This window comes from Ailuropoda melanoleuca, chromosome 2 (genome assembly GCF_002007445.2).
Source record: "Ailuropoda melanoleuca isolate Jingjing chromosome 2, ASM200744v2, whole genome shotgun sequence".
Taxonomy (NCBI): Eukaryota; Metazoa; Chordata; class Mammalia; order Carnivora; family Ursidae; genus Ailuropoda; species Ailuropoda melanoleuca.
Window position 1 is genome coordinate 4,609,579 of NC_048219.1, and position 15,420 is coordinate 4,624,998.

Consider the following 15,420-nt stretch of genomic DNA (forward strand, 5'->3'; position numbering starts at 1 on the left):
GCATACAAGATGGAAGACTCAAGCATGCATGCCTATCTCATTCCAGGAAAATGAGGACGAGGCGGGAGCTGGAGCCCAAGGGGCCCAAGCCAGCCTCCCCTTCCGCCTTGGGCCCAAACAACAACAGCACCCAACACCCTGCTACTGTGACCTTCAGCCCTGTTGACGTCCACGTGGAGACTCGGTGACCCCCCCCCCCACCTTGGTGCTTTCTTGGCCACCGTCCAAAGAGCCTTCTCCAGTCAAGACCCAGATGCACATTTCTCCTCTGGCAGCTTCACTATGAATTCCTTCCAGGGTTGGGTCAACAAGGGGCATCTCATGCAATTCCGGATGCTTCAGGCAACCCCCAACCCTGCCCTGCCCTGCCCCGCCCTAGCTGTGTCCCTGTCCCTGGTGCCACCCTTGCAAAAAGCTGTGGGACATTCTTTTGTGCTCTGATGAGGTAGAGCTCTGTTGGGAATCCACTGAGTGGGTGTGGCTCTCTCTCCCAAACACAGTTGCTAGAAAGACAGCCAAGGAGTCTTCTGGTCAAGAGTCGGGGGTCAGAGCAGCTCCCGAGAGCCCGGTCTGCCACTGGGGTCCTATCAGAATAAGGGTTATAGCTCTGCTCAAAATGTTCAATGCCATTCATCAGGCACAGGGGAACTCACTTGGGCTAACCAACCAAAAAACCAACTTGTTAATTTATAACTTGTTCCGGTACTAGGTGACCGCTAGCTAGCTCGTGACAAATGGTCAGCAGATTTCTCTGTCTTTAAGAAAGGCTATGGGAAAGACAATTATTCTCGAAAGTTTTCTACTTCCTTTAGTAAAGAGTCAGAGGAGAAGGAATAGGGTGACCTTGAGGAATGATGGCCTCTGGGGCAAAAGCCTGTTGCGATATCCTGGGGTGGGGTCAGAGCCCCTCCTCTCCCTTTGGGGCTGGATTGAGCCTGACTCAGGTCTCATTTCTTGGCTTCCCTCTGTTTGGATTCTGAGCAATCCTCTCTCTCCAGGTCACACCTTCCCTCCAAGGACCAGTATTAGAGACTGATAAGATTACAACTCCTTTATGTTATCTGTGTCCTTCCCCGTTATCTGTATCCTTCCCGGTTATCTGTATCCTTCCCAGTCACCTGTGTCCTTCCCAGTTACCTGTGTCCTTCCCAGTCGCCTTGCAGAGATTCAGGGAACATTCAAAGCACCACATTCGCAAACCATTTTTCTGTACAGAGCTGATCTCCTTAGCCCAGAGAACAATCTATTGAGAGGGGAAAGCATTTTGAAATTAAGAAAGCTTGCCTTCCAAGCCCTACCTCCTGGTTGTGTGGCCTTGGAAGAGTCCGTGAGCGCTCCATATCGGGTTTGCTAACCATAAGACTCACAGACTTACTTTAATTAGTCAAGAACTTGGTAGAGTAGCTCGGGTGGCGCCTGGCACTCAGGAGACGCTTAATAAATGAGAGCCCGCATTATTGTTACAGTATTTCTTCAATTGCGAGACATTTGTTCCCATGTTAATGATTCTGAAATCAGAATATGTCTTAAAATGGGTAGGTCCATTAATGTAGTATTTTTTTCTCTCTCCAAAAGCTGTTGTTTAATCAGTTGTGCACCTTACAATTGAAGGCATCTTGGAAACAAGGTAATAAATCTTTACTCTGTTGCAGAAAATGACACACTCTGACCTTTAACCTCAAATTGGAGGGGTCTCTTCCTCTTGGAGTCAGAAATCTCTTCTGAGGGCAAATTGAGGGTCAGGAAGGTAAGAAGGCTGACCCAAGGTCACAGAGTCATGTCATCCCACTATAAAAATGCTCACTTGGATATGTCTAGAAAAAACCTGGCAAATTCTTCCTCCCCAAACATCTTGTCTCCCTACTGTGTTTAAATATCCACCAAGCAACCAGGTACTTGGCAAGATGCTTTCACATAAATTACCTCATTGGACTTATTTTTCTCAATAACCCTGGGAGGAATTATTTGTTCTGTTGGCAGGTAAGAATTGCAAACTCCACGAGAAAGGTACTTGTCCACAGTCACACAGCTAGTTAAGTTGCAAAGAGAAGACGCAAACCCACGTCTTTGACTCCAAAGTCCCTCTCTCTGTTGTACCACATTCTTCCCTAACATCCTGGCTCAAAAAACATGGGTTCTTTTATGGGCCGAACAGGAGGACAGGCTTGTCCATGTGTCTGAGAGCAGAGGTCAGGAGTCTGGCTTCCAAACTGACAATAGCGGCAAAGCTACTTTGATAGCCCCCTTTGGGCTCCCATGATTGGGGCCAAAGGACCCCTTTCAGAGCCCATCAAAGCTTTAAGGATTCCTTTTTCATTTCCTGTAGACCTTATGCCCAAGGAGCAAGGGATGGAATGCCATCCCACCAGGGAAAGCCATTTCCTGAAGGACTCAAACCCCAAATAGATATGTTTCCCTGAAGTGTTCTGCTTTAGAAAAAATGTTTGTTTGTTTGTTTGGAATGTTCCATCCCTAAAACCAAACTCTTCTGCCCGTACTGGAATCTTCCTGGAATTACTAGAGGAATTATCCCTTGTTATATGTCCTTTTGCTAAATGAAAGCTTGGAAGTGGAGTGGGGGGAGAGATACAGAGGTAAGGGGAGGCCAAGAAAGGGGCTTTAGTGTTTTGTTTTTACTAATGAAGATAACTCAATAAACATCTTTTGAGCGCTCCTATGTGCAAGTCGAGGTGCTACTAAACACAGTGTCACGGTCCCCACTCTCAAGGAGTCTGCGGCCGGTCTCCTGGGACAGGGATCTCGCAACACAGTGGAGTATCTCACTTCTGACAGGTGCCTTTCCTAACTGAGCAGATGCCGCCTTATTCGGCCACTGAATCGATAAAAGATATGAAACACCTAAAGAAAAATGCCTAAAAATAAAGAGACTTACATCAAACATTCGTTGAGTTGACTTCAATTTAAGTGAGAGTTAACGAATACCTTTTCCAAGAACTTCTTTTCCCTAACAACGTACACAGGGTCCCGCGGACAAGCCTGCGCTGTTGCAAACACCACGCTCTCACTCTAGAGGGTGATGGGAGAGGCGGGCCACCCGCAACAGGCCTTTCCAAGGGTGAGAAGACTCATTAGCTTGATAAACTGTCACAAAAGCAATCCCATTTCAGAGCCTGCTGTTGAGCACCCGACGCGTTGACTTGTCGAGGTTTGGGGACCCCTGGGAGCGAAGTAGACATTAGAGTGCAGCCCAAGTCACCACTAACGAAGTTTACCATTAACTGAGGTCCTGGTGTGTTCTGGTTATGGGATGGGCCTTTGATGCCCACCGGCTCCTCTAACCGTTACAACCTCCATGTGTAGGAGCCATCACGATTTCTGCTTTGGGGATGGGGAAAAAGGCACAGGGAGGTAACATGTCGTTGGGTGATGCAGTGGACAGGTGGCACCTTGTGGTGGCCATTCTTGTGTTTGGGGAGTGCGCTACTTGAAGAAGCAAGACCACCTCCTGCCGTAAAAGCGGAGAAGGACAGACACTCATCTTCCTGGAGTCCCTTGCTGTAGGGCGAGAGCAGAGGACCGAGGCCCTGCCAGTCAGGCCCCCCTGCTGTGGACTTGGAAGCCCGAAGTTGGTAACATCAAGGGATAGGAACGGTGCAAAATATGCTGGGGGGCGGGTAGGTTGGCTTGCTGCCTTTCAAGAGGCAGCGACAGCTGGGGGTCTAGCAGCATGGCAGGCCCATTCTCGAAGCAGGCCCATTCTTGAGGCCGGCCCTGGATCCGCGGAGTTGGCTAGGTGAGCCTAGTTTGACAGCAACAGTCATGGTGTCTATACCAAACTGGTTCTTCAGTGTGATTTTAGGCACCGTACCCAACAGCATACCACTGAGCCTGGTTCTAGCCTTCTGGAAATTCCAGCAACTCCCTGATTCCGTTTCCTGCTTCAATCAGCAGTCCCTTCCTGCTGCTAGTACTTAAGTGCCCTGTGGCTGTGGGGGCCTGGCTCACGGCCGCCCGCCTCGGAAGTGGCCGGCACCAGAGCCCAGGTCTCCAAAGCTCTTGCTCTGTCCTTAACACATGCTTCCGGCTGACGCTAAGCGATCAAGGGGTCCACAAAGTGCTATGGAATCATAGAGAAGATGGAGTTGCCTCCAATGACATGTATCTCAGAGACTTTCTGAATGTTAATGAGGAAGTACTTTAAAAGGACCTGGAAGAATGGGGAGGATTTTTTGTTGGGGGGGAGGATTTTTTTAAGTAAAGTTTTTTATCAAAGTACAACACACACACACGTGTGTGCGCAGCTCGCAAAATGTTCACAAACTGAGCCCGCTTGTGTAACCAGCATGAAAATGAAGCAAGAGCATTACCAGCATCCCAGAAGCTCCTTTCCTCCCCTTACCCTCCTCACGTCCCACAAAAGGTCACCAGCGTCCTGACTTCTATGTCCCTAGAGCAAAATTGTCTAGAAGTAGAATGGTAGTGCAAACTCTCGCTCCTGGCTTCTTTCACACAACATGGCGCTTGTAAGAGTTGTTCATATTGTCACATGTAGCTGAAGATCTTTCGAGCTCATGGTGGTCGTCTCCGTCACGTGATGCATGTTGTTTAGCCGCTCTACTGTTTGACGCACATAGAAGTTGTTCCCAGTTTGTTCTGGAACAAGTAGGACTGCTACGCACGGTTTAGTGGTCGTGTACGTATTTCTGTGGGGAGTATTTCCAGTTGAGGACTATACAAGGTATATGGATAGAGGCCTTTGTCAGCAGCGCCAAACAGAGTTGCACCAACTTACATCCCCTTCGCCCCAGTAGGGTATGGGTGTTCCACTTGCTGCACATCCTTCCCTTACACTAGGATATTTTCAGAATCTCAAATTTCAGTCATTGTGATGTGCCACAGTGGTCTCTCATGATGTTTTCAATCAAATTATCAAATTCTCTGATGATTGGTGGAACTGGTCCCCTTNAGGGGAGGGGGAGGGGCAGAGAGAGAGGGAGAAGTAGACTCCCTGCTGAGCGGGGAGGCTGAGGCAGGGCTCGATCCGGGGACCCTGAGATCATAACCTGAGCCAAAGGCAGACGCTTAACCGACTGAGCCACCCAGGTGCCCCCCCTTTTTTGTATGTTTATTGGCCCTTTAGATTTCATCTTTTGTGAAGTGACTTTTCCATTTGTCCCTTTTTTTGGTTTTGGTTGTCTTCCTTTTTCATCATTGACTTGTAGGAGTTTTATATACATTCTGGATATGTCTTTTGTCTTTGTCACCTGTGGCTTAGCTTTTAATAGCACCTTTATTGAGATATAATTTATATGCCATCAGATTTACCCTTTAAAAATAGACAAGTCAGTGGTTGTTGGTATATGCATGGAGCTGTGCATCCGTCACCACTAATCAAATTCCAGAACATTTTCATCACCCCCAAAAGAAACTCCTTATCCATTAGCACATACTTCCCATAGCCCCCCTCTACCCAGACCCTGACAACCACTAATTTACATTTTATCTATGGATTTTCCTATTCTGGACATTTCATATTAATGCAGTCGGACATTATGTGGCCTTTTATGACTGACGCCCTTCACTCAGCATAATGTTTTCAAGGTTCATCTATGTTGTAGCATGAAATAGTACTCCCTTCCTTTTGTGGGTGAATGTTATGCCATTATATGGCTATACTACCGTTTGTTTTCCAGTCTCTAGCTGATGGACATTTGGATTGTTTCTTTTTTTTTTTTTTTTTTTGCTATTATGAAAAACGCTGCGGTGAATATTCCTGTACGAGTTTGGTGTAGACGTACGTTTTAGTTCTCTGGGGCGTGTACCTTAGCAGCGGAATCACTGCGTTATATGACGACACTGTGTAATTTTTTGAGAAAAGGCCAAACTGTTTTCTGAAGTGGCTGCACCATTTTACATTTCTACCAGTGATATATGAGGGTTCCAACATCCTTGCTAACATTTTATTGTCCATCTTTTTTATCACAGCCATACTTGGGGTTATATAATGGTACCTCATTATGATTTCAATTTGAATTTGACTAGTGACTGACGATGTTGAATATCTTTGCATATGCATATTGGCCATTTTATATCACTTTTGAAGAAATGCCAATTCAAATCCTTTGCCCATGTTTAAATTGGGTTATTTGGGTTCTTTTAAATTACAATTATTGACTTGTAAGAATTCTTTATATATTCTGGTTACAAGTCCCTTATCGGATATACGATCTGCAAGCATTTTCTCCCATTCTGTGGATTGCCTTTTTACTTTCATTCACTTTCACATTTGCAGCACAGAAGTTTTTCATTTGGATGAAATCCAGCTTATCTATTTTTTTTCTTTTGTCACTTGTGCTTTTGATATCATATTTAAGAAACCATTGCCAAAATCCAAGATCATGAATATTCACTCCTATGTTTTCTTGTAAGAGTTCTATAGTTTTAGCTCTTACATTTACATATATGGCCCAATTTGAATTAATTTTTGTATATGGTGTGAGATAGGGATCCAGTTTCATCTTTTGCATGTGGGTATCCTATTGTCCCAGCATCATTTGTTGAAAGGACTATTTTAATCCCACTGAATTGTCTTGGTACCCTTATCAAAAATTAATTGACCATAATATAAGGGTGTATTTCTGGACTCTGAATTCTATTTCATTGATCTATATTTCTATTCTTCTGCCACACTGTCTTGATATGTAGCAAGTTTTGGAATTTGGCCATGTGAGTCTTCCAACTTTGTCCAGTCTTTTTTCTTTCTTTTTTTTTTTCTTGCTTGAAATATTTTGGCTATTCTGGGTCCCTTACATCTCTACATGAATTTTAGTACAAGCTTGTTACTTTTTCAAAAATGGCAGCTGAGATTTTGATAGGGACTGCATTGCACTTCTAGATCATTTTGGGAGTATTGCCATCTTAATAATATTAAGTCTTCTGATCCATGAACATGGAATGACTTTCCATTTATTTTGATCTTCTTTAATTTTTTTCAGTGAAATTTTGTAGTTTTGATTGCTTAAGTCTGGCACTGTTTTTTAAAATTTACTCCCAAGTATTTTATTCTTTTTGATGCTATTATAAATGAAATTGTTTTCTTGGTTTCCTCTTTAGGTTATAAATTCCTAGCATGGTTTTCATGTGTTGATTTCATATCCTGCAACTTTGCTGAATTTCTTTATTAGGTCTGATAGTTTTTTTGTAAGATCTTTAGGGTTTCTACATATAAAATCATGTCATGTAATTAGAGACCATTTCACCTCTTCCTTTACAATTTGGATGCTGTTTATCTCTTGTTCTTGCCCAACTGCTCTGGTTAGAACTTCCAGTACTATTTTGAATATAAGTGTTAGGAGCAGACATCTTTGTCTTCTTCCTGATCTCAGGGGGAAAATGGCCAGTCTTTCATCATTAAGTATGATGTTAGCTGTGTTGATAGATGGTCTTTGTTAGGTTGAGGAAATTTAGCTGTATTCCTAATTTAAGTGCTTTTATCAAGAAAGGGAGTTGAATTTTGTCAAGTGATTTTCTGCATCTATAAGATATCATATTGTTTTTATACCTTATTAATTTGGTATATATACTACATTGATAGGTTTTCATGTGTTAAACCAAACTCCCCTCCCATTGCTGGAATAAATTTCAGTCCTAGTATAAGATTCTTTTTCTACGTCGCTAGATTTTTTTTTTTGCATATTTTATTGAGGATTTTTGCATCAATACTTTAAGAAAATACTGTTCTATAATTTTCTTGTGATGTCTTTGTCTATTTTGGCATCAGAGTGATACAGGCCTCATAGAATGAGTTGGCAAGTATTTCCTCTTCAAAGGGTTGGTGTTAATTCTTTAAACATTTGGTAGAATTGACCAGTAAAACCATCCAATTATTTGGGTTTGGGCTTTTCTTTGTTGAAAGATTTTTTAAAGTTACTATTACTAATTCAGTCACTTTACTTGTTGTAGGTCTATTATGACTTTATATTTCTTCTTCAGTCAGTTTTGGTAATTTGTGGCTTTTTAGGAATGTGTCCATTCCATGTAGGTTAGCTAGTTTGTTGGCACACAATCTTTTGTAGTATTATAATTCTTTTTATTTCTGAAAGATCAATAATGATGTTTCCTCTTTCATTTCTGATTTAGTAATTTGAGTATTTCTCTCTTTTTTTCTTGATCAGTTCAGTTAAAGGTTTGTTAATTTTATTAATTGTTATAAAGAATCAACTTTTGGTTTCATTAATTTTCTCTAGTATTTCTCTATTGTGTCTGCCTTTCTAAATCTCTTAATGGTGTGTTTTAATGAAAATAACTTTTTAACCTGAATGGTAATTTACCAATGTTCTCCTTTATAATTAGAGCTTTTTGTATCCTGTTTAAGAAATCTTTGCCTACCTAAAGGTTTTGAAGATTTTTCTCATATGTTTTCTTCTAAAAGTCTTATTCTTTTGCTTTTCATATTTAAGTACACAATCCATCTGAAATTGATTTTGGTGTGTGTGCGAGGTGGGGTCAAGATTCCTTTCTTCCATATAGACATCCTACTGACCCGGAACCATTTTTTGAAAAGACCATTCTTTCCTGCAGTGTTACCTTTCTTATGAATCCAGTGACTGAGTATGTGTGGTTTGGGTAGAAATTTTATAGACCAGGAGTGGTGTCAAAGACCGGTCAGGTGGAGGGAAAGAAAAGCAGGAATAAAACTTGGGAGTCAAGGCAGACTGTTCGGTTCACTTGCTTTTTCTTGCTTGCTTACATTCATGAGTACACCTGGAGTGCCTAGTTCAGCCCAGAGGTTGGTAGGCAGGGGAAAAGCTCCCCAGAAGAAATAAGTAAACCAAGAGTGAAAGACTGAATTGGAGTGAATCAGGGGAAGAGTAGGAGGATAAGAAAACAGATCAGGAAGAGAATCCTACTGGAGAGAGAAGCTTTAGTTCAGCACATGTCCAAGGGAGCAATGGGAGACGGGGGGCAGGGGGAGAGAAGAGAGGCTCCAGTATAAGGGATCTTCAATGCTTGCTTATTTCAAAGGCAGTGGGGAGCCATTGAAGGTGCTTGAGCATCGAAGTGACAAAATCAGATCTGTGCTTTCCGGAGATCAATCCTGCTACAGTGTGCAGCATGGATTGGCATGGGAGAGACTGGAGGCTGGGAAACAATTTAGAGTCCGTTGCAAGAAGTAACAGGCGCATCTGTTATCTGTTAGTTTTTAAATGCCTTTTCTCAATAGCCCTCTAATTGTAAAGTTTTGTTCTTTTCCCTTTTTTAAGTAGCTATTTGTGGGTGTGCAGTAACCCACCAAAAATGTCTCCAGGAATTGCCTCAGGCCCACTGGATGGGAGCACACAGCAGCGGCATTGTGTCAGCTCTGTAGCCTTTTGTCCTACAACACCCATTCCCTGCACAGAAAATTTCCTGGCAAAGCAGCAACCCGCCGCAGTTCAACAGATACTACTGTCCCGGACTCTGACCGTCAGCCCACTTTTGGGAGAAGCAGGTAGAAACAAGACTGACCTTCAGGTCTCTAGTGAAGTGAAACCCTCTGTCTGATGACAGCCCAGGTGTGAGCAGAGACGCTCCCCTCCCTGCTCAAAACCTCCTCTTGAATGAATTTTGCCCCGACCCCTGGTGCATTAAAAAATGCTGTGATGCCTTAATTGATCTCAAAGAAATATAACAGCCAATGTATTCATTCTTCCCAGCTTTCCAGCTCTTGCCTTGGGAGGCACATGGGAGGAAAAGAGATGGAAAAAATGTTAAAGTATGAGCATTCACAACTTTGCGTGGGGTTTTGGGTTCTGTTTTTTAAAGATTTTATTTTTAAGGAATCTCTACACCCAGCATGGGGCTCGAACTCACAGCCCCGAGATCAGGAGCTGTATTCTCCACCGACTGAGCCAGCCAGGCACCCCAAGTATTCTGGACTTTGAATCGAGCAGTTTGCTCTGCATAGTTAAGATCAGAGGGGAAGAGGGTGGTGTTTGTTTTGTTTTGTTTGTCCACTTCTCCCCTCTGGCTGGCCCCCAGCAGAAATCGTTCTACCACTCTGTGCTCTTGGATTCATAGCACGCTGGCATCTTTGACCCTATAGAGCCCACTCTCATTTCGTCTTTTCCGCTTCACCCCGAATCCCCACTGCTACTTGTCTTCTCTGCCACAGACAAGTCTTTTAATTTATTTAATTTGTCTCATACTAAAGTCAAACAAAGGTAAGCTTTCCATTGACCACACAGGCCCCTTCAGACACCGTGCTACCTCTCTGCTTTCCTCGATGGCAAAACTCTTCCAAAGCGCTGTCTCAGGAAGGGCCTTGGGAACAATGTGGTTGGGGACAGAATGGAACAGAGGAGAGGCCCATAGAAGTGGACAGAGGGCATGCGTGGAGAGAAGCAGCTCCCACAGAGATACGGAGCTAAGTGTCAAAACCAGTCACTGTCTCTATCTTTCTGGTCAGCTTGATGGCCAGAGGCCTGAGGGCGCCTCCAGGTGGCGGTGGGACTGCTGACCTCGGTGGCCTTGGGGCTGCTGGTAACCAGACATGGGGGTCATGGTGACCTGCACGAGCACTTCCATGGCCACCATCATAGGCACTTATGATGGATTTCCACCAAGAACTCAGCTGTGCCCATGGCCATGGCCACACTCCCAAGAACATCTGGCACGGGCATACCCATAGTCGCAACCATGGACATTCACACAAGGATATGCACCACGGCCATAGCCATGACCACTCCCATCACAGCCCTACCACGGAGGACATGAACATGACCTTGGGCACAGCCATAGAAGCCGTGGGGAGTCTGCAGCTCCAGGCATCAAGCAGGACCTGGACCTGTGGCTCTCTGGACCTGTGACTGGGGCCACACCGCCCATGTCCACAACTCCGTTTCTCATCCTCTTCCTTGTCCCTAAGAAGTCTGAGTCCCTGGCACCACGTCCCCCTCCAGATGGAGTTCAGCTTTGCTTAGGGTGGATTCCTGGGAGATCCCTTCTTGCACCTCATCCCTCCTGCCCTGGAACTTGGTTCTCACCTCAATCTCTCAAGCACCGTGGGAGAGCCCCGTTCTGTTTGTGGGACGGTGGGTGCTCGGAGGAACTGTCACCTCTCTTGTGATAGAGAAATTCATGAGATACATAACAGGAGGATATGCACACACCCAGGGTTACACAGGAAGTCGTGGGTTGGAAGACAGGAGCATCCTTCAAAGCAGAAGCAAAGCTCAGAGGAAAAAGAACAAAGGAAGTGGGATACGAGGTGGGGGGTATCACCATTGTGGTCACTTCTGGAGGGGCTAGGGCTGCTGGGCCAAGTTGTCATGATGGTGCCCCAAACCTCCAGCCTCTGACTCCTCCGGGTCAGGGCTGTGTCCAGGTTGTGGAGGGACATCTGGCAAAACAAGGAGTTGTATACCAGGGAAGGGGTGACTTCAGCATGAGGACTATCCATGTTGGGCAGTCTTACAGGGGCTGTACAGGTAAGAATGAGGGGTCAGAGGGACCGTGTTGTTGTGTCTGGGGGGCAAGGGACCATGAAGAGGCTGGGAGAGAGAGAGGTGATGGAAGCTCACCCCGTGTCCCCACCCCCTGTTCTCAGAGGACGGAGCTGCCGCACACAGCCTTCTTCAAGGTCTGCCCCCTGTCCCACTGGTTGGTGGCGGCTTCCGGGAAGACCGGATCCCGGGATAGAGTGGGGAGCAGGAGGAGGGAGGATAAACATCAATTAAGCATCCACCATGTGTCCTGATTTGGGAGTGCTTGGGAGGGGGGAGTTACTTGCTAATCTCATGGCCTGGTTTTGTTGTTGTTGTTGTGTCTGTGTTTTAGACCTCTAGTTGAATCAAGGGAGTGGTGAGTGGAAATCAAATCCACAGATCTTCTGCCCACAAAACATTTAAACAAAACAAAAAAGTGCTGTCTTCCTGGTCTCTCTAGAGCCTTCTCCAGGGAGGCCTCCAACCCCAGCACTGCACGAAATTCTTCTTTCCAGATTGGCTCAGTCCTCCTTGCGCATCTCACCCACATACACGGGGACTGGGCATGGCCTACCACTCCTTCCTGCTGGAAATACTTTCTCACTTAGCCCCCAGGACCCCACCCTCTCCTGGTGCTCTTCTGACCTCAGTGACCATTCCTTCTTGGCCTCCTTTGCGGGCTTCTCATCACCTTCCCTACTTCTAAATAACGAGCACCTCAGGGCTTGGTCTCAGACTTCTTTGCCGTCGGTGCTCACTCTCTTGGTGACTCCATCTAATTGAGTGATTTAAGTACCATCCATATGCTGCAACTCCCAAATGAGTATCATCGGATCTCTCCCCAAATTTGAGACCCAAATGGCCAACAGCCCACTTGATAGCTCCACGAGGATGTCTAACGGGCATCTCAAACAGCCCAAAGCACACGCTTGCTTTTTCCCCCTAAAACTACTCCTCCCCAGTCTTTCCCATCCAGTGACAAGCAACTCCGTTCTCGCAGTTTTTCAGGCCCAAACCCTCAGCCATCCTTGATTCTTCTATTTCCCTCACACCCACCCATTACTAAACAGTCTGCTCTACTTTTTTTAAAGATTTGATTTATGTATGAGAGAGAGAGCACAAGGAGGGGGAGAGGGAGAAGCAGGATCCCCACCGAGCAGGAAGCGAGATGCAGGACTCAAACCCAGGACCTTGGGATCATGACCTGAGCTGAAGGCAGACGCTTAACCAACGGAGCCACCCAGGCGCCCCAATCTGCTCTATTTTTAAATTGTCTATCTTTTCCTGCTTTGCAACTTGTCTTTTTCCTCTCTTTGTGGTAACCTTCCATGAATAAACTGTAATCAAACTTATCAACTTCTTTCTTTTATGGTTAGTACTTTTAAAAAAATCTTGTTTAAAGAAGTATTCCCTGTGCCTAGTCCTTCAAGATAGTCTCCTGAAGCTTTGTTTTGTTTTGTTTTTCTCTTTTAGCCTTTGACATCTTTTCCACAGCATTATGCTACACCACCATCACCTGTGTCCTGGATCCTCCTAACAGCCTCCTCCCTGCTCTCCCAGCTTCTAGTCTTCCCTCTGCACAGTAACCACGGCGATCCTTTAGAAAGAAGCCAAATCATTTCACTCCCCTGCTAAAAAGCCTCTAATGGATTCTCATTTCATTCCAAGCAGAATCTCGACCAGCATAGCCTTTCTCACTTCCTGCAGCTCCCTCTCTCGCTCCACTCTAGCCAAACATTGATCTCCTTAATGTTTCTAAAACACGCCAAATACACACCCACCTCAGGACCTTTGCACCTACTGTTCTCTTTGCCTGGAATTCTCCTCCTCCACAGAGCCACGGTCTTGCTCCTCCTCTTAAAGTAGGCTCAAAGGTCACCTTATCAGCGAGGACTTCCATGGCTACCCTTTGTAAAACAGCACATCTCGCTCATCAACGATCTCCATCTTGCATTTCTCATTTCTGTTTCTTGATTATCGGTCTTCTTCTCCTAGAATGCAAGTGCCACAAAAACCAGAATTCTGTATTGTTTGCTGCTGTATTCCCAATGTCAAGAGCGGTGCCTCACATAATAAATAAAAAATACTTAATGGTTACATGACTGAATGAGGGATACATACACTTGACATAAATGTGATACAGATATTCTGTTTCTTACTTTTATCACTATGTGTTTTTTGAAGATCTAGCCATATTGCTGAATATAAATCCAGTTTATTATTTCTGACCCCTGCATAGTGTTCATCACGTGCCATATTTTTCTCACCCACCTCCTTAATGGCAGATATACAGTTTGCCTCCAGCTCCAACTACATACGCAAAATGAAGGAATCTCTCAAATATATACCCTTGGTGTTCTGTATGTGAGGTCTTTCTGGTATTTGGGCGGGGATGAGGAGGGAGGTTTATATGCCCTGGAGTGGAATTGCTAAGTCATAGGACATAGATATTGTTAATTTGATAAGTACAGACAAAGGGCCTTCCAGGGAAAAAGCACACAGAATTTATACCTCCATTAGCAATTAGTGGAAAATCCTGTTTCCTCCATTCCTTTACCCGCCCTTTGAATTACTCTGAGTTTCTAATTTTTGGCAATGTTATGGATATAAAATATTATCTGTTACTTGAGTTTGGATTTCTCTGATTGCCAAGAAGGAACACTTAGAGTTTTAGTACTAGAATCTGTAAGACTTCAGGGTTTTTTTTTGGGGGGGGGGATCATAATTTTTTAGACACCAATCAAATTTATTAAGTCATTTATTCACCTTTACCCTCCATATTTCATTGCTTTCTTCTGGATTCAGTTCTCTTCTTTAGGAGTGATTTCAAAGAAGGTCTTTATGTGGCAATATTTCTGAGGCCTTGAATAAATATTTACTTCACTCTAGTATTTAAATGACAGTATAACTAGAGATAAAATTCTGGTTTCAAAGTGCTTTTCCTCCAACACTTTCCATTGTCTTTTTTTGCATACCAGCCATTAAGAAGTTCTTTTGTCTACAATTTAACCATATTGCCAGGAGTCTTTCTTCCCCCCCCCCACTGTGTTATATTTGTAAAATGCCAAATAAAATATGTCACATTTTTAAAAATGGCTCAGCACACACTCCACTCAACTCGAGAGTTGGAGCCCTACCAATCCTGTTTAATAATTTACCTCTGTGCTCTTTTCCTATCTCCACCTCCATTCTGATCCCCAGGGGCAACCACTTTCCGGAATGTTCCTCGCCTTAAAAATAATTTTGTCACTAGTGCATGCTTCCCTAAAACAAGACATTGTTGAATTTTGCTAGGTTTTTTTTCCACTTTTTTATAAATGAGCTCGTAGTGTACATAGTCTTTTGCAGCTTGTTTTTTTCACACAAATTTAAAGTTTTATCTATTTTGTGGCATGCAGCTATACCCAATTCTGTTTCCTTTAAAATTCCATTTTTAAAATTATTTCTTAAGATTTTACTCATTTATTTATTGGAGGGAGAGAGAGAGAGAGACAGTGAGTGAGCTCGGGGGAGCAGCAGAGGGAGAGAGACAAGTAGACTCCACGTTGAACATAGAGCCCCACTCGCGGCTGATCCCACGCGCCCGAGATCATGACCCAAGCTGAAATCAAGAGTCAGATGCTCCACTTCCTGAGCCACCCAGGCATCCCTAAAATTCCATTGTAAACATATTGCAACCTATTTATCCATGATTCAGGTGATAGACATTTAGGTTATGTCCAGTTTTTTCCAGTAAGAAGAATATTGCTATGAATATTTTATACATGGCTCTTGACACACATATGCATTGTTTCGAGTGGAAATGCCGGGTTATAAGGTTTTCACATCTTTCATTGTATTTGATAACAACACATTGTTTTTCCAAGGTGTTGGCACCAATTTACTCTCCTGCCAGTAGAATATGAGAGTTCTGGTTAATCTACATCTTCAGTACCACTTTGAATTACCAGACTCCCTACTTTGGAATAGTCTAGTAGATATAAATTGGTATCTT

At 44.1% G+C, this 15,420-nt stretch overlaps 1 protein-coding gene and 1 pseudogene across 5 annotated transcripts in view; both read left to right on the forward strand.

Moving 5' to 3' along the window:
• Positions 1 to 2,892, forward strand: part of NCMAP (non-compact myelin associated protein) — a 39,770-nt gene extending 36,878 nt beyond the window's left edge. For 3 of the 5 annotated variants that reach the window (XM_034646680.1, XM_034646687.1, XM_002913283.4), the window contains one exon: positions 47 to 2,892. In XM_034646680.1, the coding sequence (XP_034502571.1) occupies positions 47 to 188 (142 nt within the window). In that variant the 3' untranslated portion in view covers positions 189 to 2,892. The remainder of the gene's footprint in view (positions 1 to 46) is intronic. The other 2 variants (XR_004621611.1, XR_004621612.1) reach the window with 1 other exon arrangement.
• Positions 2,893 to 10,412: 7,520 nt separating this feature from the next.
• Positions 10,413 to 11,300, forward strand: LOC109490153 (annotated as a pseudogene).
• Positions 11,301 to 15,420: the final 4,120 nt, after the last annotated feature.